We start from the raw sequence: 22,167 nt of genomic DNA on the forward strand, positions 1-22,167 counted from the left end.
CGCTTTTATAAAATCTAATCCTCAAAATTATGTGCAAAACAAAACCTTATTAAAATCGGGTTACTGTCAGTTTGTCTCTCCGTCCCTCTGTCTGTTTGTCTGTCTTATCTTTTATCTCAGAAATGATTACTCCTATTGATACGAAATTTGTAGAGAGTAACATAATTCCACATTGATTTTAAGGGAGGGTCTCCATAGATGTAAAGAGATGTAAATTGTTTTTCACCAATTGTAGTTGTGCGAGGTATCAAGGTCTCTAGGCCTCAAAATACTCACTATACCAAATTTCGTGCATTTTAAGACTTTAAAAGTCGTTATCATGGTGAAGTGAACGGTCTGACAAACTTAATGCATAAACGTTACAAGTTAGGTACAAATGGGACGAATGGCCGCTCAAATGTGCTTATGTAAGCAATACACAAAACCTTTCATATCTGAAGCGTTCAGCTTCCGATTTCCCGACTTCCCTGTTCACACTTTTTCACATTTGCTAATAATTTTGAACTCATAGTGTGAAGCATATCAGTTTGACTATTATGAATACAGTATTTTCCAGATCAAATTATTTGTATAAATAACTTTTTAAAAAATAGAGGGCAATGGGAGTTTTTTCTATGTCCACACGGAGCTGTCCATGCACTCGTCATTCCTCATATAGGGGAACAGAGAACTTTTTATACCTGAAACGTCTAGCTTCCAGTTTCTCGACTCAAATTGCCTTCAAAATCGATTGTGCTATGTCGGCGAATTATTTTCGTGAATTTAGATTCAAATTAATTAAAAAAAATATTTCTGGATATTTGAAATTCGAGAAATTTTATATGTTAATGTGTTTATTATTATGTACGATTCCCTCCCTCTGTCTCGAAGAATGTTTAAAAGCATAGCTCTAGGTGAGAACTACCACCCTACCTCACTTCTCTTGTTCTGAAATCCTCGAGAGATACGTCAACGATTATTTGACAAAGCACTTCGATCACCTCATAGTGAAAGAGTAACATTGTTAAACATCGATCTACTGCTTATAATTTTCTCGACTTTCCAAACTACTATTTCTCTAAAGACTTGATTTCGTCAGTGACAATTTACTCTGCTCTTGAAGTTGTGAGTACCTTACGGATAGCTCTGCCTCCGCGGGTATTATCTTGCTCATTGCTTTCACTCGTACGGACATTGAAGTTCTGTTCACGGAGCTCGACAGCTACTTTCACCCTCCGATCTGGAAATTATGGCCTACCACTTGATTGCTATGGCTCTAATTAGTTTAAAGCGTAAAGTAAGTTTCTTACTTGCTCGTGTCTCTGAAGGCAATATGTAATTACAATCTCACCTTTCTCTGTATTGTTCGTTAAATTAAATAAATTTTTAACACTTGAAAAGCGGGATTGGTTCTTTCTATATTTAAAAAAATCAAATTTTGGTTCGGTTTGAGAAACCTTCTTTACCACCTTCAAATTGACATAATTATTCACCTTTCAACAGATGTAGAAATTTATCAGAATATATGAAAATCGCGGAAAAAGTGAAGGAATTCTTCCATAATGAAGGTATTCATTCCACAACAATTCAGCCAGAATTTGTTGAGTTGGAAGGAATGAACATGTCTGACGGTATATCAAGTTTGAATGCTAGCGGCTCACAAGATTGTTGTGCACTGGATTGCCCAACCACCGACGAGGGATGCGTGAAAGCCACATGTTGTCAGAATAATAATAAGGTAGTTTGTTGTTTGGATTGTTGAAAAGTGTGGATATTGAATTGTTTGTTTGGAACTAATTTATTTTAGACTCAAATGCAATCACCCTCATCATCTCCATATTTATGTCGCCAAAGAAATCCAAACGGCCGGAATGGTGATGATCTTGAATCAGGTAAATACATCATAACGATTTTTTGTACTAATATAAAATGGACACAAGACTCATAATAGCCTGGGGAACTTTTATATTTGATTTTTTAATTGAATGTTGAAATTGTTTAAATTAGAATCATTGGTGTAGATGTCGTGGAATGTTGTTGAGTAGCGTATTTTTCTGCCATGCAAGGTCTTAGACGCCTTCAAGGTAATGTTCAACTATTCTTCATGACATCCTCAACAATGCCAGTAGAATTGATTGCATACTTTTGGTTTCTGTATGTTTGCTTTCAAAACTTGAATATAGCATTTAAAACCCATTAACAGAAAAACTTTCACAACTTGAATGGCACTAAGAATCTATTCAAAATTATTTTATTTTACAGGTTCCCTGTTAGAAACTACAGTAACATCTGTAGATCCTAAAACACAGACTGATGACAAAGTCAAAGTTTCTGTTTGACAAACAAATTGTAAAAATAGTGTAAACAATTTAAATAGGCAACAGTCGCATCAACAAAATCAACAACAACCCCAAGATGGAAGCTGTGAAAATCGCCGAGCCCTGGGCGTATTACATAACGTTATGAAAGTAAATTCGAAACTTGACAATTTAGTATCAAATGAAATGTTCAGTAAGTCGAGTATAAAGCATGTAAAGAATAATTCGAAGGACTTATCCTTCAATAGTTTTTATTGTCAATGCAAACATCATACTACAAAATAAGACGGAAGGGCAAATCACAATTTTTATACATTTTTTTGAGAGTCTATGTGGACTTAACGTTTTTACGTAAAGATAAACAATAACCGTTAAAATCAGCAAAAGGCATGAAAAATCGTTCAGTTAGATTTAGAGTCGTTTACATCGTTCAGCACATGAAATATCCCAGCAACTAAAATTTTTTCTACCGTTACATAATGCACACTAACACTAATCGCGGAAATCATATAGCTAAGGAAATTTTAAGAAAATATGGCGTAGAGTAAATGTGTCTTATTGAAGTTGTCACATACAAGAAAGTTTCGACATGCATGCATGAAGGAATCACTCATTTATCACTAGTAGAATTGCTTATGGTTACGAAGCCTCCGTTGAATCACTATGTCCAACAAATAAGGTCATTTGATAAATCCAAATCGATGTTTGTGGGATTTCATAAAAAATGTCACATATGCCTTCCATTCGTAATCATCTTATTTACCTAGTCATGTGAAGAGTGATCGAGTTCTGAAGGTAGGAAAGAGTTTTATTAACCATTAAGCGAGGCAATTTTCTGACTACAACAAGTCGACTTTTGTAACGAGCGCAGAACTGAACAAAACTGTGCCGTAAATTTTAGAAACAAAAACAGACTTACTGGGTGAGGTTATAAAATATGTATATATATCAACGCTCACTCTTTTCATTAATCTTCATGTAAAATAGCATTTATACATATATATCCTGAACTTCTATGACGAACAGCAGTTTGATGTTTGCATTTTAGCCCGGTTAGCTCTTCTGAAGAACTAAGAAAATATTAGCTAGAAATGCAATCCGTTTTACGACGCTGTGGCGAACAGTACTAATACACAATCATTACTAAATTTTGGAAATACATAAGCAAAATTAAAAGTTTCAGTCAAACTGAATAATCATGGCACCTTATCCAACGAGTTCCCGAAGAAAACGTACTTAGAAAAATCAGTTGCATTCAAATAAACTGAAAGTGTTTCGCTGAGCATCCAGTATTTATTGCGGAAAGAAAAACTGCCTAAAATTTTTAAAGGAAATGATTTTGCATTCGTAGAATTTTATAGATATATTGGAAAATAATCGATAACCAATAGTATTCGACATTTTATTGGACACCGACTTGTCTTCATAAATATGCTGAGTTAACTTGAAAATGGGCAAACATGCGTGTGACATGTTTTATAAATCGACTATTATGTAATATACATGCGTTGCAAGCGTATACTTCCTAAAAGTATTGATCCAAATGTAACGTTAATTTTATAATTGTAGAACATATTGAAATGCTTTATGGATGTGTGATCTTGTTAATATATGTAAATGATTGGAGGTATATATGTATATGAATAAATATCAGCACATCTTGTATACTAGTTAATTTGAGAGTAAAATAATAGAAGTTAGACATGCGACTATTAAGTTTTATTGTTTTTATTCTTATTAGAGACTATTGTATTTAAGTACATACAAAGCAAGAAAGTATATGAAAAACGTTTTTAGTAAGATTTATTGCGAACCGCATTTTATACAGATAAATTATGTATTGTATTTTATTAAATACGTATTCAGTAAATAAGCTAAATTATGGAGATGATTTGTTTTAATTTTTGCTAAGCTCCCATATGATCCTATATATGGTTGCCATGGACACTTTGGGGTATACCATTTAAATTACGCCCACACGTCACGATTCATTCACTGCCAGTCATCTTCTGCCCTTTGTCTGCTTTCCTAGAATTATCAGCTATACGCTCACGTAGTTTTTTGTTCCTAATTGTTTCACGCCAGAGTCACTTGTAGGGTTTACGGTAAGTTGGGATAAGTGGAATGATCCTCCGACTATTATCAACTAACAGGGGAAAACTATTCAACAAACCGAAAAAATTTTATTTTATTTTATCCTTTTCTTTTTTTTCAGCCTATGTCCCGTTCAGAAACGGGGTCAGCTCGTTCATTATTGACATATGCTAGCACCTAAATGCAGCCTGAACTAAGCACATACCCACAAGCGTATTGCTTGATTTTTTATTAGCCGATTTCGGAAGGTTGGTCACTTATTTGGTGTTTCATCTGTATACCCAAAAGGGTCAACCCGAGGCGGGCGAAAATAATTTTCTGAATCGAAGTAGGTGCGTTGCTAGCAGCATCAGCGCAGAACTAATATGCATGGTTTATCAACGTGTACACATATCTATTGTATTCTTGTGTACGGTTTATTTATTGTTATTACCCATGCAAGCAATCGATTGAGAACTGCACCTCGACTCGATGCTCAAAATATCGAGGTGAGACAGTAAACATCCAAAGGGCCCTAAAGAATAAACCGGTCGATCACGCATTTGGAACGAACATTTCGTAATCCGAATGCCACAATCAAAGGACGGAATATTCATGACATATTATTTCAGGTAAGGACCTGATACTTATTTTTTGCTGCTAATGTAATGAGGCGCGCCCTGCAGGATGCTAACCCCGTTTCAGCATCTCTTGTCCTGGATAATAACAATGCCAGTACCATTCTGTAACTAATTAAAATTCATGTTCATCTGGTCGTAACGGGGCTGTGAACTGTCTCATATTCTCTCTCTACTCTAATCTCATACGAGGACATTTATGGATGTTCAACAGAAATGCATTTTCGTTCAAAAATTTTTTTTATAAGTCGTACCAGCATATTCTACACTAATTTTTTTTCTCTAGCCTTTGTCCCGTTCACAAGTGGGATTGGCTCGTCGTGATCGGTTATGCCATTTTGTTTTATCAGAGGCCTGATCTGGATGCAGTCGCGAGGTTTTCAAATTTCCATCGAACGTATCAAGTCAACGTTGTTTAGGCCTGCCTTTGGTCGCTTACCATCTTTCGATGTTCAGGCCAATCTTGGCAAGTGAATTCTCGTTAGCGCGAATTACACGACACAAAGCCACATGTCCAAAGTATACAATGTAGATACCAATCTGTTCAATGTATACAATGTTGTTATTGTTATGAAAAGAACACAATAGTCTACCGCATACCATTCGTATTCCATTCCCATTGGAGTATGGAATGTGGAATATGAATCCGTAATTGCAATTGCATAATAGAAATGCACAATAGCCTAACGCGACAATGCCATCAACTCAGCAGTTTAGGCAATAAGAGCAATTCTAATGAAGTAAGAATTTAACTTAGTAATCATATGCGGTCAAATGACCGTTTTTGAAATTTCATTGAAAATGCTCGTACACAATCGTATCAATACACAATACACAATCGTATCAACATATAGCTTATTGACTTTTCCTATAATATACACACAACCCATTTTTTAATATTTACAAATTTTTCTATTATTTACTTTCCGCAGAAAATTTACAACATGTCTCGTCTACCACGAACGGTCATTGGACCGTTTGAAAAATTTATCTTATTTACGACTATGTTCTTCGAAAAGTGCACTCCTAAAATTGTTTTACGAGTATACATTGTAATTGCGATCTACAGTCTAAACGAAGGCTCGATTAAAACATGTATAGTGTCCTTTGTACGATAGTATGGTCTTTCGATCCGAACAGAAAGCATTAAAATTTCACAGTGTATGATATAAACTATTACGTGGTTTAAATGATAGTCTCGACAAAGGCAACAGAACCAACAATATTTTGTGGTATGGTTTGAATTAGGAGGTTGTTTGTTAGCCGAAGTCTTAAAATGAAAGATTGCCTTGGAAGATATTTTTGTAGAGGATAAAACAGAAGATAAAACACTGAAGAAGGGAGCAGTTGGTCCCCGAAATACGAATTTGTTTAAATTAGATACTTTTAGCCAATAAAACGGAAACATATCTTCCAAGGCAATTTTTCATTTTGTGGTATGATTTACAATTTTTTTTTTATTTCTTGTTTCAATGTTTGCTGTTCCGTTTGGTTTACATTTTTATATTTTAGTTGTTTTTTATCATTTGCATATTCATCCCCAAAAACGTCAAGAGATTCTAGGAATATCAATATTTTACAGAAAATAAATAATATCGACGAGGTAATTGTTTAGGATATGGAGGATCCTAAGCCCACATCAACATGCTGTTGGACCGCACCAAATGGAGAGCAACTTACTTCCATGTTTGTTGGTCCACGGATCCCCCGTTTGGGGCATAGCACCCAAGCATTCAAAAAAACAAAAAGGAATAACGGTTTCGCCCAGGGCAGAGGTAACTCTTCAGATGCTGCCTCACCTCTGCTCTGGGGGCAGCGTGACCGAAGGTGACTTATCTGTTAGCGATACCGACGAAGAGAATATTTTGAATACCCGAACAGGTAGTAAGTTCCGAAAGTGTTAATAAGAACAAGAGTGGAACTGTTTGGCAAAAAATAAAAGAAGGTTCTAATTACGGAAGAGTACCGATTTATAATATTTTCAAGGAAATATCAGGACCGACAGGATACGCTAAACGAAATATTTTAAAGAGCACAGTTGAGTCATCACTACTGATAATAACATGATTGAACGTGTAAAAAATATACGGAATTAGAGGCATTTCGAGTGTTGAAAACGAAATGGAGTGTATCTGCTGCAAAATTATATGCATTTATTGGACTACTATATGCGTATGAGGCTAAAAATATGAATGTATCATATTTATGGAACACGAAATGGAGTCCGTCGTTTTTTTCGACAACTATGAGCTGAAATGACTTCGCAAAAATCATGAGATTTATTCGGTTTGGCAACAAAAATCGACAAACCCAACGCTAACGAAACGATAAGTTTGGATCTCTGCAGTTTGGTACAAATTTCTCGAAAACTCTCAAAAGTGATATAAACTAGGAGCATATCTTACTATAGATGAACAATTGTTTCCTGCAGCACGTCGTAGATCTACTCAATACATGTTCAACAAACCGGACAAATTTTGAATAACATTCTGGTTAGCTTCCGATATAAGTAGCAAATATATAGTAAACGGTTTGCCATATTTTGGAAAAAATGAAGGGAGAGAATCATCGATTCCACTTGGAGAGTTTTGAAATTAGCAGAACTATATACGGCCATAGGAGAAATATAACAGCTAACATATTTTTACAAGGGCATCATTAGCGAAATAAAAGAGAGCTACCAAAATTAGCAAGATAGGCAAAGGATAGTATGACACGCTTCTCAACAAAATTATACAAATCGAATGATTTTATTCTTTCAATTTATAGAGCTAAACCAAATAAAAAAGGATTGATACTTAGTTCAACACATTTACCCGTTGAAATTGAAAAAATTGTTCCCCGTATACTAGAGACAATCATGTAGATTTTATAATAGCACAAAATTCTATGTAGATGTAACCGATCAAATGGTAAGAAAATATAGTGTAAAATCGAAACTTCAAAGATGACATTTTTAAAATTAATTAGTGAATATGTACTGATGAAGGGGGTAAGTTGCTCCCGAAAAATATATTTACATTTAACACTAAAAATTGTAGCTTGGAGGAAGCTACCTCTTGTTTATCAATTTATAGGTATTTTCCAATATCTTAGATTTAGCCGGGGGATCCAAGCATTTAGGATTTTATATGAAGAAGGATGGATGAAGAAATATAGATGCAAGAATTTTTATTTCAATTGGTAGAAGCGCTTACGACAAAATATAAGAAGGAGAGACATAATAAACATTGCTACAAATGCTTCTAGACGGAAATCTTGTCAAATAAGATATTAAACTGCTCATAGGAGGATTAGATACATATGAAATGTCGGTATGTTTTGTATTGAATCAGAGCGCCATTAAATAAATTGTTATTTTTCCACCTGGGCCACTGCGTTTCACTGCAGCTTCTCCACAGCTGCTCTAACTGCTCAATCATGAAGCAACGTTTCTTTGTCTCACCAGACCAGAACCATAACTCTCCTCGCTACTCTGGGAACTACTCTCTATAGTTGTCCTAGCTGGTCGCTCTTAGTACTTGCACGGTCTCCACCATGGATAAGAGGTCCACAGTTTCTTAATATCTTTCCTTGTGGCGTTGAGGTTACCACAACACAGCATATAAGCAAATTACCTTTTCGTCAGCTCGTTACAGGACAAAGCGAACAAAATGATGCATATGCTGCGAATCTGCAGAGGCAGCTGAGTTTCTGGGACCCGCTCGAGGAAAGATAACGGAGGATCAAAATGTAAATGAAAGGTAAGAAAGGTGGCCAGTAGTCGCCATGATACGCATATGCATATGCAAACGGTTTGGAGTAGTATGATATTATATTCACCATGATAACGCTAGCTTTCCCATTGCTGCACTTACTTAAGGGGGGATATGGCATTAAGAGGCTTCCAGAATCGACTCTTTTTATTGCATAGGTCGTTAGCCTAGTTATCCCAGAATAAGTTGCTCAAAGCGAAATTCGTGGCCCTTTAGATTTCAGACGTAGAAGGGAGCGATTGTCGCGTTCAAGCTCAGCGGCTACCGCCCAGGAAGTTGTCGTTTTCTGCCCTTACGAAATCTGGTAGCGTTATGTAGATAGTGTATGTATTTAGGAGTACTTGGCGTCAGTCCTTTGTACGAAGAGTGAAAAATATATTCATATCCTGAAAGCAATTTTTCAAACAATTTTTTTTGGGAACGCGTTTTTCACATTCCAGCAAAACATTGTGGTGTAAAATAGTTATCGTTCCGATGCTTGTAGTTCTTCTAAATAAAACTAGGTAGCTTGCTCCTAGTAGGACCAAGCTACATAGTTTTATTGTGGTGTAACTCTTTCATTTTTAGCTTAAACTTTTTGAAAAAAGTTTCAAAGTTGTTCGGGTTGTGACTAATACAATGTCCAAATACAATTTGGTTGAATTCCAATTAATTCTTAAAGGAAAATCACGGAGGTAAATTGGCATCCATTGGTCCAATCTCTATAATCTCCTGACTGTAAAACTTGATATGTTCCATTGCCATTGGTTATAATTAGGAAACTAAATTTAAGTGAGAAATTCATGATTCCAACACACTTTCTTGGTTTTCTATTAAAAGAATCAAATGATGAATATTTCTTTATGATTATATTATTTCTCATAAACCTACATATTGACTATATAATAGTGTTCAATTTATTAAATCACAGTTAGTTTCTTTAACGATTGCTTCGTCCCAGGGCCCATTAATATTATTTTTGTGTTTCTGCTTCACTACAAAAATATATGGGCACACTAGATTCACGAAAATCAAAATAACGACATAAGTTGTTACGACAGGGATTGAAATATGATAGAGACAAAAAGAGCAAATACTCACTAGCGGAATAATCATAATTGGGTTCCAAAACTTATTAGTAAATATCGGAAACAAGACAAAAAATCCTGCAGACACGACCAATAACACAAAAGCATGATATGACGAAGCCAATCTGGATGCTAAACAAACTGAACCAAATATTGCAGCATTCAAGGAAATTGCTTTTGAGACGATAGCGGCTTTCAATCCGTAGTCAAAGTAGATTAGATGCAGAAACATCACAAAGAATGTCATTGAGAAAATCGTGTCAGTGCTAATTGCATCGGTGAGCGTATGTAGAAGCGGAGAAAGCATATATCCAAACACTAAAACAGTCAGCAAAGTCTTTGAGTCTTCAAGGAGCACATTGAGACGGAAGTTGCGCCCAGTATAGAGAAAGTATCCGATAAGAACGGTGAGACTTGTGGCCAGAAGGAACTTAGTGGGTGTCACGTTTTCCGTGTACATGTAGTAGAAGACAATAAGAAAGGCGCAAATGCAAGATATTTGATTCGTTAATCTAGTTGCTCCCCGGACAGCTTCCTTGAATGTGAAGATTTTCACATTTTTATTTTTCTGCAAGTCCTTTAGGAAGAGGGAGGGGTCCGTGTAGTTGTCACCAAAGTCATGCTGTTCGTATAAATTCTTTCTCCACTGCCTTTCATGTGTCATTTTGCTGGAACAATTAAGAAGGTTTCATCAATGAAATATATTGATTACCTACAAATGAGCACTTACTGTGTTCAATACATGGGAAATAATCCCCGGAACGAAAACTTCCTCACCAGCCTCCAACATAAACAGAATTGGATCAGCTGATTGTCAAAAGGTCGTTGTCTGTTTTGATTCCGCTGTTCGTTGGTCACATGCGAACAGCTGACAAGCGGCGAATGAACTGGAGAAACGTCAAAGTTGAAAGTGACATTAGACATGTAAGCACGATCCGTCTCGGCGTAAAGTGGTAAGTGTTCAAATCTCGAGCACGAGTTTAATCTAGTGCTATATCAACGGTCGAATAATGGAGGACGAAGAGGATTGTGTCGTCGAAGAGGTAAAATTATCAAATTCTAAACACTGTGGGATACTCATTACATTATTCAATGCAGATTCCAGTGTTCCTGGCAAAAGGGTTGCAGGACAACGTGTGCATTTTTCAGTACCCTAGCAAGACAAACCAAACGAATTTCGATACGGCCCGGGTATTGAATTGTTGTGTGAAACCGATGAACCAGGAAGTGAAAATAGATTTCGCCTTGGACACAGATTCGAAATTCTATGACAGCTTCAAAGGAGAGCAGCTTGCAATGGCAGCAGATGGAAAGGTTGGTGTACTCGTTTTCACTTTTTCGTATCTTTTTAGCTTCTGTAAGTTACAATTTTAATATATTTTTTACTTAACTTTTCCGAAATTAAGTTGAAAGGCGTTATAAATCCGTTGTTCACTAGGAATGCTCCCCGGGACTTGACAAAAAGCCCATGTTCTCCGACTCTTCCGTACCAATATTTCTAAGATTAAGGTACTTGTTAGGAAAACGGGCTTTATTGCATGGAATATCCAGCATAATGTTCGTTTTCTTAATGTGTAATCTATCCATTGAAGCTTGTAAGATCGAATCAATATGTGCAATTTTCTTTAATGAGCAAGCATACATGGAAAATTTATGATGGGGAGAAGACTCTGTAATAAAAGAGCGTCTCGCATCAGCGATTTGTGCTTGTAAGTTTTTTTTAGCTTAGTTAGATACAGGGGCACCCTAATATAACATTAGAGCAGAAGAATACAATTTTGGTGTTGAGATAAATGGATTACATGGAGAAGAATTGATGTCTATTGAAATCTTTCCTATTAAAAAGTATATCACCACAAGGTAAAGCTAGCTTAGATTAGCTAAGTTTCCTTTCTTTCGACACCGGTTCCCTTAGTTTATGTTAGATGTCGCAATACAAGCATTCCCTGTGCCAATTTTTCTGGAAACATCAGTTCCCCTAGAGCTTCTTCGGGTTTTCCATGATTTCGGGTCACTGAGCCACCCAAGAAAAAAAAAATCGGGGTTTCAATCAGCATAAAATCCTGTTTAGAATGAACCACAATCAAAAAATTTTTGGTTTTTTTGCCGCTAACAAAACGATGCTGTGTAACATATCCATATAAAGCAGACGTTTTGAAGAGAAAGGCGCGATGTAAAAAGTAAAAGACTCGAAATGCGGCTTGGACCCGTCGCGGTATATACACTGGCTACTCATTTTTAGAATCGAATATGACTTTCATATTCTTACCATATATTTTCAGATGTATTTTCAACCAAAAGGAATCTTCTTTTTTTTCTCCAGCCTTTGTCCCGTTCACCAGCGGGGTCGGCTCGTCGTGATCGATTTCGCCATTTGCCTCTATCAAATGCCTGATCTGGATGCAACCGCCAGGCTGGTAAATCTCTATCCAGCGTATCAAGCCACCGTTGTTTCGGCCGGCCTTTTGGTCGTTGATCATCAACGCCGATGTTCAGACCAATCTTGGCGAGAGAATTCTCGTTGGCGCGAATTACGTGGCCATGCCATCGAAGACGCCTCTCTTGCAGTTTTTTTCACGATCGGTGTAACCCCATATCGATCGCGGATATCCTCATCTCGGATGTGATCAAAATGTGCCACACCACTGGTCTAACTTAACATCTTCGTCTCCATTACAGCAAGACGCGGTTGATTGTCTTTAATAGTCGGCCAACACTCAGAACCATAGAGAACGACATTGTGGTAAATTTTAGATTTTAGACGTTCGTTGGTACGTCGATCACAAAGAACACTAGTTGTGGAACGCCACTTCATCGGTGCGTTAGTGCGTGAAGCAATTTCATATTATTTTTATTTAAATCGTTCAGTTCTGGACAGGTCATTGCCGCTGACAGTGATTGTGCCTGTTTCGGGGGGAATCGGTCGTTAAAAATTCAGTTTTATTCAGATTCAATCTGAGACCTTGTTTCATGAGGCGATCATTCCGTTTTTGAACAAGTTGCTCGAGATCATTTTTGCTATTAGACGTAGGAATACATCATCTGCATAAAGCAGTGTATAGGGCACTGGACGTTGGATATTCCTTGTGACAGTATCCATAACAAGCACAAAGAGGAGTGGTGAGAAGGTGCTTCCTTGATGAACACCAACAGAGATACGAAGCAATCTTGATACACCCGCCACACTTCTTTACTTTTCGTATCGTGGTAGAGCAATTGAACTCAGCGCACAAGTTCTTCTGGCACTAAGTTTTGTCATAGTGAATATCAGATGAGTTGGTGTGGCACAGGATCAAACGCTTTCTCCAGATCTAGAAATGCAATGTACAGAGGGCGATGCTTCTCCCGGTGTTTCGGTACTTCTCCGGCTTGATTTACGGTTATTTCAATGACGTTGCGAATACCGTTGTCAAGAATGCGTTCAAAAATCTTCATGGTATGGGAAAGCAACCGGATTGGACGGTAATTTGAAAATTCTGCTGGACTTCCTTTCTTTTTCCATATTGGAACTGTGGTACTTTCTTGCCAGTCAGATGGCGTTCTACCTTCCTGAATAACTCGATTAAAGAATTCACTCAGCCACAGTGGTGGGTGCCAGCTCTTCACTTTCCAGAGCGCAGATGCGATGTCGTCGATTTCATTCCTCCTAGACTTCAGTTGCACTGATAGGCGGAACTGCTCTTAATGCCGGCAATGATTTTGGAAGTGGAGGATGAGCAAATTCTTCAGTTGAAATCTGCTCAAAATATTCTCGTCATCTATCCATCGCGGCTTGACGGTTGGTAAGCAAAGTACCGTTCTTGTTATCAACGCAACAGAAGTGTTCGATATCCTGTGTGCGTTCGTTTTGGCTCTTGGATACAGATCGCTCTCGTTATCCCGAGTGTTCAGTTTACCGTAAAGATTTTTCTCATGGTCCGCTCGGGTGACAGCGACCGCTTTCTTTGCTTACCGGTTGGCATTCTTATAAATTTGAAAAATTTGCGAGCGTTTTATCATCGAGAAACTTGTGATAGAGGCGTTTCTTTTCACGGACCTTCATTTCAACATCGTCATTCCAAAGCCAAGTATCCCGGTTAGTGTACCTGGCTTGGTGACCTCGAGGGTTGCAGAGTCCGCTTTGTGGATTGTGTCTTTCATTTGATTCCACGACTCTTCCGCATTCGTACTGGTTGGTAATCGCGTGAATTCATTTCTTCTTTTTTCTCACGAAATCGCCACCATTTAATGCGCGGCGGGCCAGTGCATTCCTCACGCTGTTTTATCGGTGGCTTAATTCGCAGGACGGCAGGCCGATGTTGATTCGCGATGGTCTCATTGGGAAGGCTTTGCAATCAGTGACGATGGTAAAATGTTGGCGTCTTGTGAGAATACATTTTTTTCGAGCATCGTTTTCACTGTGTGAATCTTTAGCTCGGGGTGCGGAAGTACTTTTCTTGCCAGGCAAACCGTCCCAGCAACAGTTTCTGTCTTTTCCTTGCGAACACCTGAATGTCGGCTCCTATCATGATTTTCACGACGTGATGCAAGTTATTCAATCATTTTCGTTGTCTGTCTGTTCTCTTTGAAAGTTGACCGGATTGATCTTTATACCTACCTCTTCATCTGTTACGGTATGCAGGGAACTCTCCTGAACTTAATGCCTATAGTATAGGCTTAGATTTCAAAATTCATAAATTTTTCTTGAATGGTTTAATCTCTTCTTCTCCATAAGGAAGAACCACCATTGCTGATTGCTAAGTCGCTTTAGTAGACAATTTGAATCAGAAAATTGAAAAAAACACCACTGGTATTTCTCCGCGACAATGCACCGGCACATTCATTGCCAGTGACCAAATTTGAAAACATTCCTCTGAAAAAGGAAATTCACATGGAATGCTTAGATTATCGTCAAAACAGAGTCCTATTCCAAACTACGACAAATACTTTTTTTTTCAAACGGCATCGAAATGCTTGGAAACTGTTTGGTTGCTTTACGTAGAAATTATACCAAAAAAATCGTTCTTAAGATAAAAATTACTTTTTTCCTTATCAGATCCGGGGCTTTTTATTAATTCCAAGAGCATTCGGATTTGGAAAAGCTTTATTCAATTGGAAAATATTGTAATTAACTTAACACAGTCTTAATTTCTTTCCCAGGGGACAAGCAAAGCAGACCGACCAAGCTTCCGAAGTGGTATTATGGATAAATTGTCTTACGTTAGTTCGAAATCCTTGGACGACGTGAACAAGTATGTAGTGGGCATTCTGCAGGATGGCGAAGTTCACATGACTACTCTGAAATCAGTGCTACAACTGCGACCGAATTTTTCATACTTTGACAAAGAGGACAAACGCACCAAGGCAGAACAAAAAGCTGCTAATGATGAAATGGACGACGAAGAAGTTCAGCAAGTGACAGTGAAATTCTCACGCAACGATAACGATCGAGTGAAGAAGGCTCGCGAGAAGACGTATGACTATTTCATAAAAAAATCAGCCGAAGAGCCTTGGTGCGAAACACTTTGGTGTTCGAAAGACTCCACTACAGCTGAACTCGAGAAACAAAAACTATTCGCATCACGCACTGAATCAACAGGTCATGCGCTGGGACTCAACTCTGAACAATATCTGGATAAATTACTTTCACATGAAAGATCGGAGGCAGATATTGAAAGTATATTGCCCAGTAAAGTAATCAGTAAATCTAAACTTAAGACCCTGGCGTTAACGGATCAGATCCAGACTATACTCAAAGACAGTGAGTTCTTATTTTATCCTATTTTCCCCCAATCTTTGAGTAAATTTAAAATTTTATTTGCAGCAAAAATGATCACATTTGCTGGTTTGATGTCTATTTTGGAATCGTGCGATAAAAACATTACGGCTGAAAAGGTAGACATCTTTAAATTAAATTATTTTGCTGGTACATTATTTACTCAATTATTTCAGGTACTTCGTACCTTACCACTAGTTGGTGTTCTACTCCACGGCAATTGGGTAGCACAATCAGAGGTGTTATATCCTCCAAAAAGCGTATCTAACACGAATGGCGTGCCTGATGAGCTGATGGTTCGCGCTAGGGATTACATAGTAAGCTCATCATTAAATTGCAATTAGTGTCATTTTCTAATATTGTCTGACTTTTTCCATTGTAGTTATACAAATTCAGTAAACAGGACTATTTGAATCGTCGGAAAGTCATAATTTCGACGCAATTGCCATATGAAGAGGTCTCAGAAATACTTCAGTCTGTAGCTCGTCTCAATGTGGAGAAAAAGTGGGAGTTGCTCCTACCACCTGACCACACGTTTGAAGCACGGTACCCGGATTTGGTACAGCGACAGGAGATGATGTGGCGAGCGAGAGAGAACGCCTTTAATGAAATGGATTACGAGAAATCACCGAAGCGAGTGCGGAAGCGATCTCTACGTGAGCCGAAAATTGAAAAACCGTAGAATTGTTTTTATGTTTTTGATAGACGCTACGACAAAAATAAATCGAAATTTTTTTATTAAAATATGTCTTTATTCATTTCTTATTATTTGGTTTCGGGGAGACCATATTCTTAACTGCTCGCAAGATCGTGTCGTAAATATTCGTTCTGTTCTGTTTGGTGACGATAAATGTTTTTGTTCCCTTTATCGATTTTAATTTCTCCACTACTGGAAATTGGCCGCGGCTAGGTATGGTTGCCACTAAATACGATTCATTGTTTTTGTCCTCTTGTTTTTTTATAAAATCCTTTATGGCACTTTCAAAATTATTGCTGAGAAGTTCCATCTTACCGATTTCATCAATGATTAAGGTGCTGGACGATTTAGTGAAAATAGGCAGTGCCAACGTTTCAAAGTTACTAATGAACACTGAATATCTCCCCACCTTCGGCATTTTTGATGTATCTGGACCAAGACCGCTGTAAAGGAAGGAAAAGTAGTTATTTTTTGAACTACCAAGTGAGAAACGTACAACGTTTTCAATATTGACTTTTAATGGAGGTCAACAACAATTGACTTACAAAAGGAAGGAATCATGTATTGATCAATTTTCACTTTTTTTGTATAGGCTATTTCTTGTTGAGTGGCATAGCCCCACATTTGTAAAAGTGTCGTCATGTTAAAGTACAATAGTTCAGTCTGAATGCGAGTTTCCGACTCTCTAAAGCTTTAAAAATGAAATTGGATTTGTATAAACGAGTTTTTATTAAATTTCGCATTAAAAAATCTCGTCCGACATTCGTTAAAAGCGTCATTATTGGATTCGAGATGTGGAATTATTCAGGCAAGTCAATGAATGACCCGAAACCGGCCAAAAATGTAACAAATATCATCCTTTATGTTTTGTGCTTGACTACACACTATTCTAATTCGATAATTTCATAAACGGGGACAATTGACAAATCTTCTTTCGTTTCAATATTTTTTTTTTTAGCCTCTCCTGTTCACAAGCGGGGTCGACTCATCGTGATCGATTGCGCCATTTTGTTCTATCAAAGGCCTGATCTGAATGTAGTCGCGAGTCTTCCAAATCCCCATCCAGTGTATCAAGCAGGAGGCGATCATTCCATTTTTGGACAAGTTGCTCGAGATCAGCGCCTAGTCGCTAGGAAAACACCATCTGCATAAAGCAGTGCATAGAACGCTGGACATTGGATGTCCCGTGTGGCAGTGTCCATAACAAGAACAAAAAGAAGTGGTGAGAAGGCGCTTCCTTGATGAACGCTGACAGAGACACGAAGTGGTTTTGATACATCCGCCACACCTCGAACTTTACTCTTCGAATCGTGGTAGAGCAATTGAGCCCAGTGCACAAGTTCCTCCGGTACTAGGTGTGGTAGAGCATACGGGATGAGTCATGTGGCACACGGTCAAACGCTTTCTCCAAATCCAGAAATGCAATGTAAAGGGGGCGATATTTCTTGCGGTGTTTCCCCATGAGTAACCGCGCAGCATGTATTGCGTCAGTAGCTCCGCAGTTCCTGACAAACCCACCTTGATTTACGGTTATTTAAACGATGTCGCGAATATGGTTGTCAAGAATGCGAATACGGATCGGACAGTAGTTTGAACATTCTACTGGACTACTTCTCTTTTCTCATAATGGAATTGTGGTACTTTGTTGCCAGTCAGATGGTGTTCTACCTTCCTCAAAAACCCGATTGAAAAATTCACTGAGGCGCAATGTTGGGTCCCAGTTCTTTGCTTTCCAGAACTCAGATGCGATGTCGTCAGGTTTTGTTGCTTTCCAAAATTACATTCGTTTTATTGCTTCCTCCAAATATCGTGAAGTGTTCGACATCCTATGTGCTCTCGTGCCGGCATTTGACAAATCGATATAGATCTCTCTCTCCATCCCGAGTGCCTCGTTTATCGTAAAGATCTTTGTAATGGACCGTTCGGGTGAAAGCAATCGTTTTATATACTTCCCGGTTGAAATTCTTGTAAATTTGCCAATTGGCCAGTGTTTTATCGTTGACAAACTTGTGATAGTGGCGTTTCTTTTCAGGAACCTTTGTTTCAACATCGTTATTCCAAAGCCAGGTATCTCGGCTGATGAACCGCATACCTGGCTTGGTGATCGCATATTTCTCGGCATCATGTCGACCTTTCGTCTGGTGCGTACGCGATGAAGAAGTGAATAGTGTGATCAGTTGATATAATGATGAGCTTCTTGAGTCTTGTCCGGATAGCTGAGTGGTTAGAGCACAAAGCTGTCGTACGGAAGGTCGCGGTTCGAATCTCATTGGTGGCAGTGAGATTTGTATCGTGATTCGACGTCGTTTACCAGCCGACTCAGCTATGAATGAGTACCTGAGTCAAATCAGAGTAATAATCTCGGGCGAGCACAATGCTGACCACATTGCCTCCTACAGTGTACTGTAGTGTACCGTCACGGTCTTGAATGAAGTGCTCTACCACACTTCAAAGCCCTGATCCAATATGGATTGTTGCGCCAACGATTATTATTATTATTATTCATGAGCCAGGCATCACGGAAACCTTCTGGAACTACCAAAATAGAAAAGTTTACAACCATTTTTACTGCTTTCGAGTTCTATGTCGCAGCTTTTGGCACCAGACCACCGGGTTTCTTGCAGATATCAATGAACTTTCTCCAAAGGGCTCTTTCGAGTTCATCGGTCTTTTCAGTTAGGGTTCCAGTATTTAGCGTGCATACAGGTATTTTATTTGTTCAGACTAATTTACTTACCTCATCACGCTGTCCTACCATGTGGACTGACCAGCATGCTATGTAAATAACATGGCGTTTCAATGCGAGGAATCTGCGATCACTCGACTCGGTAACAGGTAGGTCGGAGAAATTTCCATTTCATAACAAGGACACGGTGCAGGACCTCGTAGACACAATACAGATTACTTACTTACCCCCTCTTAACAAATTCATAACGTCCACTATCAGTGAAAGGGACAATGCGCACCTTGAGACCAATAATATTCTTTCCGAAGAGCAAAAGGATTGCCGAGTCGGGTCAAGGGGTTGCAAAGAGCAACTCATTATCGACTCGGTAGTTGTAGGCCAAGCAACTAATAGTTTTTGGACGGCAGTCATGGACCACTTTATCAGTGCATTCATCTGAGGGTATTAACACACCAGAGCTCATCCGTTTACGGAGGAGCATTTTTTCAGGAGAATTCGTTGTGTCCCCTTTAGTTTTGCATGGTACTGAACCCCGTTTCATGGCTACTGAATGAGAGAGAGAACATGGATTCGCAATAAGTGCAAGCTGATATACTTGATATACTTAGATGATCTCAAGCTGTATGCTGGTACGGACGTCTGTTACGAAGAGTAGATATATTTAGAAGTGATATTCGGATGGAATTTGAATTAGACAAGTGTCGAATTCAAGCCATCCGCAAAGATCATCGCGATCAAGCCGGACATAGCTATGACCGAGACAGATATCTACAAGTACCTAGAAATTCTGTAAGTAACCCATGCTCGCATTGGGGATCTGAAGCATACTGTGCTGTCCGAATTCCTGCGACGTGTAAAGCTGGTGCTGAAATGGCATCTCTCGGGGAAGATGCACTCGGAATTTTGCCGTGGATGAAAAACGATTTGGAAAACGTCCAGCCGCGGATACGGACTACTATGTACAAATTCCGAATGTATCATCCAAATTCTGCCGTGGAGCGGATGAATCTGCCCCGTGATATCGGAGTTGACGTGGCGACACAATACCACCGCCAAGTCGAATCGTTACGAGCTTATTTTTAAATGCGGAGAGTCCCTTGCATGCGGCTGTTTGTTAGGTAAACTTAACCTTTAAAGATCGATCTTTCAATCCTCTGAGTGGGGCGAAGTCAGACAAAGAGTGGATCGATGAATGGAAGTCGAAAGAAATGAATGTGAAACAGGTTAATTGCTTTTGGTAGCCGATTTGTATTTGTCGAACAGATGGCAGTGTGGCGGTCTTTGCTGAAACGAAGGAATTTATGTTTGTCATTCATGTCGGCGTAGAAGCCACCAGAGCTTATAAAAAGCTGCTAGTGAAAGAACCGGTGAAGAACGATCAGTACAGAATGTGTGGTTTGACGTTAGAAACGTTGTCATCTCATTTCTCGCTGCACTGTTTGGCCCCGGTGCAATACACGAACAGGCACGATGCTGTATGTAAGATGGTTCACCAAAACCTGGCACACAAGCATGAGCTGATTATGGAAACATGTTTGGATTAACGCTATGAGCCGCAGGCAATGCTTACAGCACGTATTGGGCCTGGCAAGTTCTAATTGATCGCCACATACCACACAAGCCTGACGGCTTAGTTGACAAGACGGATCGCTCCGCTTATATTATCGATGTTGCCATCCCCCATAATAACAACATTGAACCTAAATACGTGGAGAAGAAGGTGAACTATGAGTCATTGGCTCGAGAAATCAAAGAAATTTGGCGTCTCGAGAAGGTGCGTTGTAGTTTCTAAAATATTGTCAGCTACAGGTATTGTATCTAATCCCTAGATGCCCTGGGACCCTCACACAGCTTGATATACCATTCTGCATACGTTTTCGATATTGCCCGGAATTCTCGACGTACCACCGGCCACCACCACCAAAACCCCTTTACCTTATGAGTAGGTAGGATCGTCCGAGCCTAAATGTCTGGACCTTAGTGCTAGTATTAGGAAAAATCGGGCGTCTGCCGAGATTGTGACAACTCGGATAATAATTGGCGATACACGAAATGTTAGTTTAGCCTGTCTTGTGCTTTGACAACGAAATGTGTTGTAAACGTCTTCGAACGACAAGTTCTCAAGCCAATATGGGGTCAGTGTGAGAGGATAACAGGTGGCGAATACGATGCCCTTAGAGTTGGAAGCCTCTGCTTTTATGTTACTCCAGAAACATGTAGAAGGTCCCCAGATGCCTTCTGGAAGCAAGAATGCAAATAAAAATTGGACAATTTGGGAAGTCTCGAAACTGTTGCTGTTAAGTTGTTCAAATTGGAGGATGCTATCGCACAATCGTGACGAATAAAAGCGAATTCTTCTTAAGGCCTATGGCCAAACTCGATCTATAGCTCCTAAAAAGAGAGGGAGGTGTATTCTATATTGTATTTATTGCAATATTAATAAAAGTAACGAGTAGAGTTAGATTTGCACCTTTTATTACTCTAATTTTTCATCGATTTTTTTATTCTATTTCATTTCAAGGAAAGTGAGTATTACGTCGTGGCTAGAAAACTAAGTTCCGAGTGAAATTGTTGGACATTTCAGTAATTATATTGATTTTTGCGTGGTGATAAAGATTCTAAACAAAACTGAGTTTACTTACCCCACTCTTGCCAGTGGACTCCTTTGGCCGTCGAATGTCATAATGTCGAATCCCGACCTGCAACCCATCCCATCTCGAACCTCTTCAGTATAAAAGCCATCATATGCGATTGGAATTTTCTGCAAGTCTTCGCAGAGACGTTTTACAATCGTTGTCTTCCCGACGCCTATGTAGTAATTTTGAGTTTCACATATAATTTACGGAAGTGGAAAACCACATACATACCTGGCAATCCGGTTATTAGAATAACGCTCATTCTAATGCAACTTCAAAGGTCGTCTAAAGAAACGTCACTAAAGTTGATTATAAACGGTTTTTGCTGCATCCGCTTCCGTTGATGATTGTTTAAATCTTCTTGGAGGCGACAGCGTCAATTTGCTAATTTTGACAGATTGCTTACATTCGCTATGGTTACCCTTTCGATGTTTTCCGTGCTGGCCATGCTGGTTAGCAAGTGCCCTTGGCATCGTTTCAGAAGCACCATCTATGAGTTCAACATTAAAGTATACAACCCTTTACACGTCCTCAAAACGCGGGTGACAATTGAACGAGTGTCG

The 22,167-nt window shown here is 38.8% G+C and overlaps 4 protein-coding genes across 6 annotated transcripts in view; 2 read left to right on the plus strand and 2 right to left on the minus strand.

Annotated features, from left to right (window-relative positions):
- Nucleotides 1–4,183, plus strand: part of LOC119648090 (zinc transporter 1) — a 53,325-nt gene extending 49,142 nt beyond the window's left edge. For all 3 annotated transcript variants that reach the window (XM_038049584.1, XM_038049583.1, XM_038049582.1), the window contains 3 exons: nucleotides 1,483–1,717; nucleotides 1,787–1,871; nucleotides 2,242–4,183. In XM_038049584.1, the coding sequence (XP_037905512.1) occupies nucleotides 1,483–1,717; nucleotides 1,787–1,871; nucleotides 2,242–2,318 (397 nt within the window). In that variant the 3' untranslated portion in view covers nucleotides 2,319–4,183. The remainder of the gene's footprint in view (nucleotides 1–1,482; nucleotides 1,718–1,786; nucleotides 1,872–2,241) is intronic.
- Nucleotides 4,184–9,596: 5,413 nt separating this feature from the next.
- On the minus strand, nucleotides 9,597–10,716 carry LOC119647457 (phosphatidylinositol N-acetylglucosaminyltransferase subunit C). The gene is made up of 2 exons (XM_038048388.1): nucleotides 10,561–10,716; nucleotides 9,597–10,498 (listed from the first exon to the last, which is right to left on the minus strand). The coding sequence occupies exon 2, from the start codon at nucleotides 10,492–10,494 to the stop codon at nucleotides 9,655–9,657; it is 840 nt and encodes a 279-aa protein (XP_037904316.1). The 5' UTR covers nucleotides 10,495–10,498; nucleotides 10,561–10,716; the 3' UTR covers nucleotides 9,597–9,654.
- On the plus strand, nucleotides 10,715–16,324 carry LOC119647456 (DNA-directed RNA polymerase III subunit RPC5). The gene is made up of 6 exons (XM_038048387.1): nucleotides 10,715–10,873; nucleotides 10,929–11,144; nucleotides 14,970–15,570; nucleotides 15,634–15,704; nucleotides 15,762–15,902; nucleotides 15,968–16,324. Exons 1-6 carry the CDS (start codon nucleotides 10,841–10,843, stop codon nucleotides 16,265–16,267), a joined length of 1,362 nt encoding a protein of 453 aa, XP_037904315.1. The 5' UTR covers nucleotides 10,715–10,840; the 3' UTR covers nucleotides 16,268–16,324.
- On the minus strand, nucleotides 16,322–22,011 carry LOC119647458 (cancer-related nucleoside-triphosphatase). Its single transcript, XM_038048390.1, has 3 exons — nucleotides 21,836–22,011; nucleotides 21,611–21,776; nucleotides 16,322–16,725 (listed from the first exon to the last, which is right to left on the minus strand). The coding sequence occupies exons 1-3, from the start codon at nucleotides 21,864–21,866 to the stop codon at nucleotides 16,341–16,343; spliced, it is 582 nt and encodes a 193-aa protein (XP_037904318.1). The 5' UTR covers nucleotides 21,867–22,011; the 3' UTR covers nucleotides 16,322–16,340.
- Nucleotides 22,012–22,167: the final 156 nt, after the last annotated feature.

This window comes from Hermetia illucens, chromosome 2, assembly GCF_905115235.1.
Source record: "Hermetia illucens chromosome 2, iHerIll2.2.curated.20191125, whole genome shotgun sequence".
NCBI lineage: Eukaryota > Metazoa > Arthropoda > Insecta > Diptera > Stratiomyidae > Hermetia > Hermetia illucens.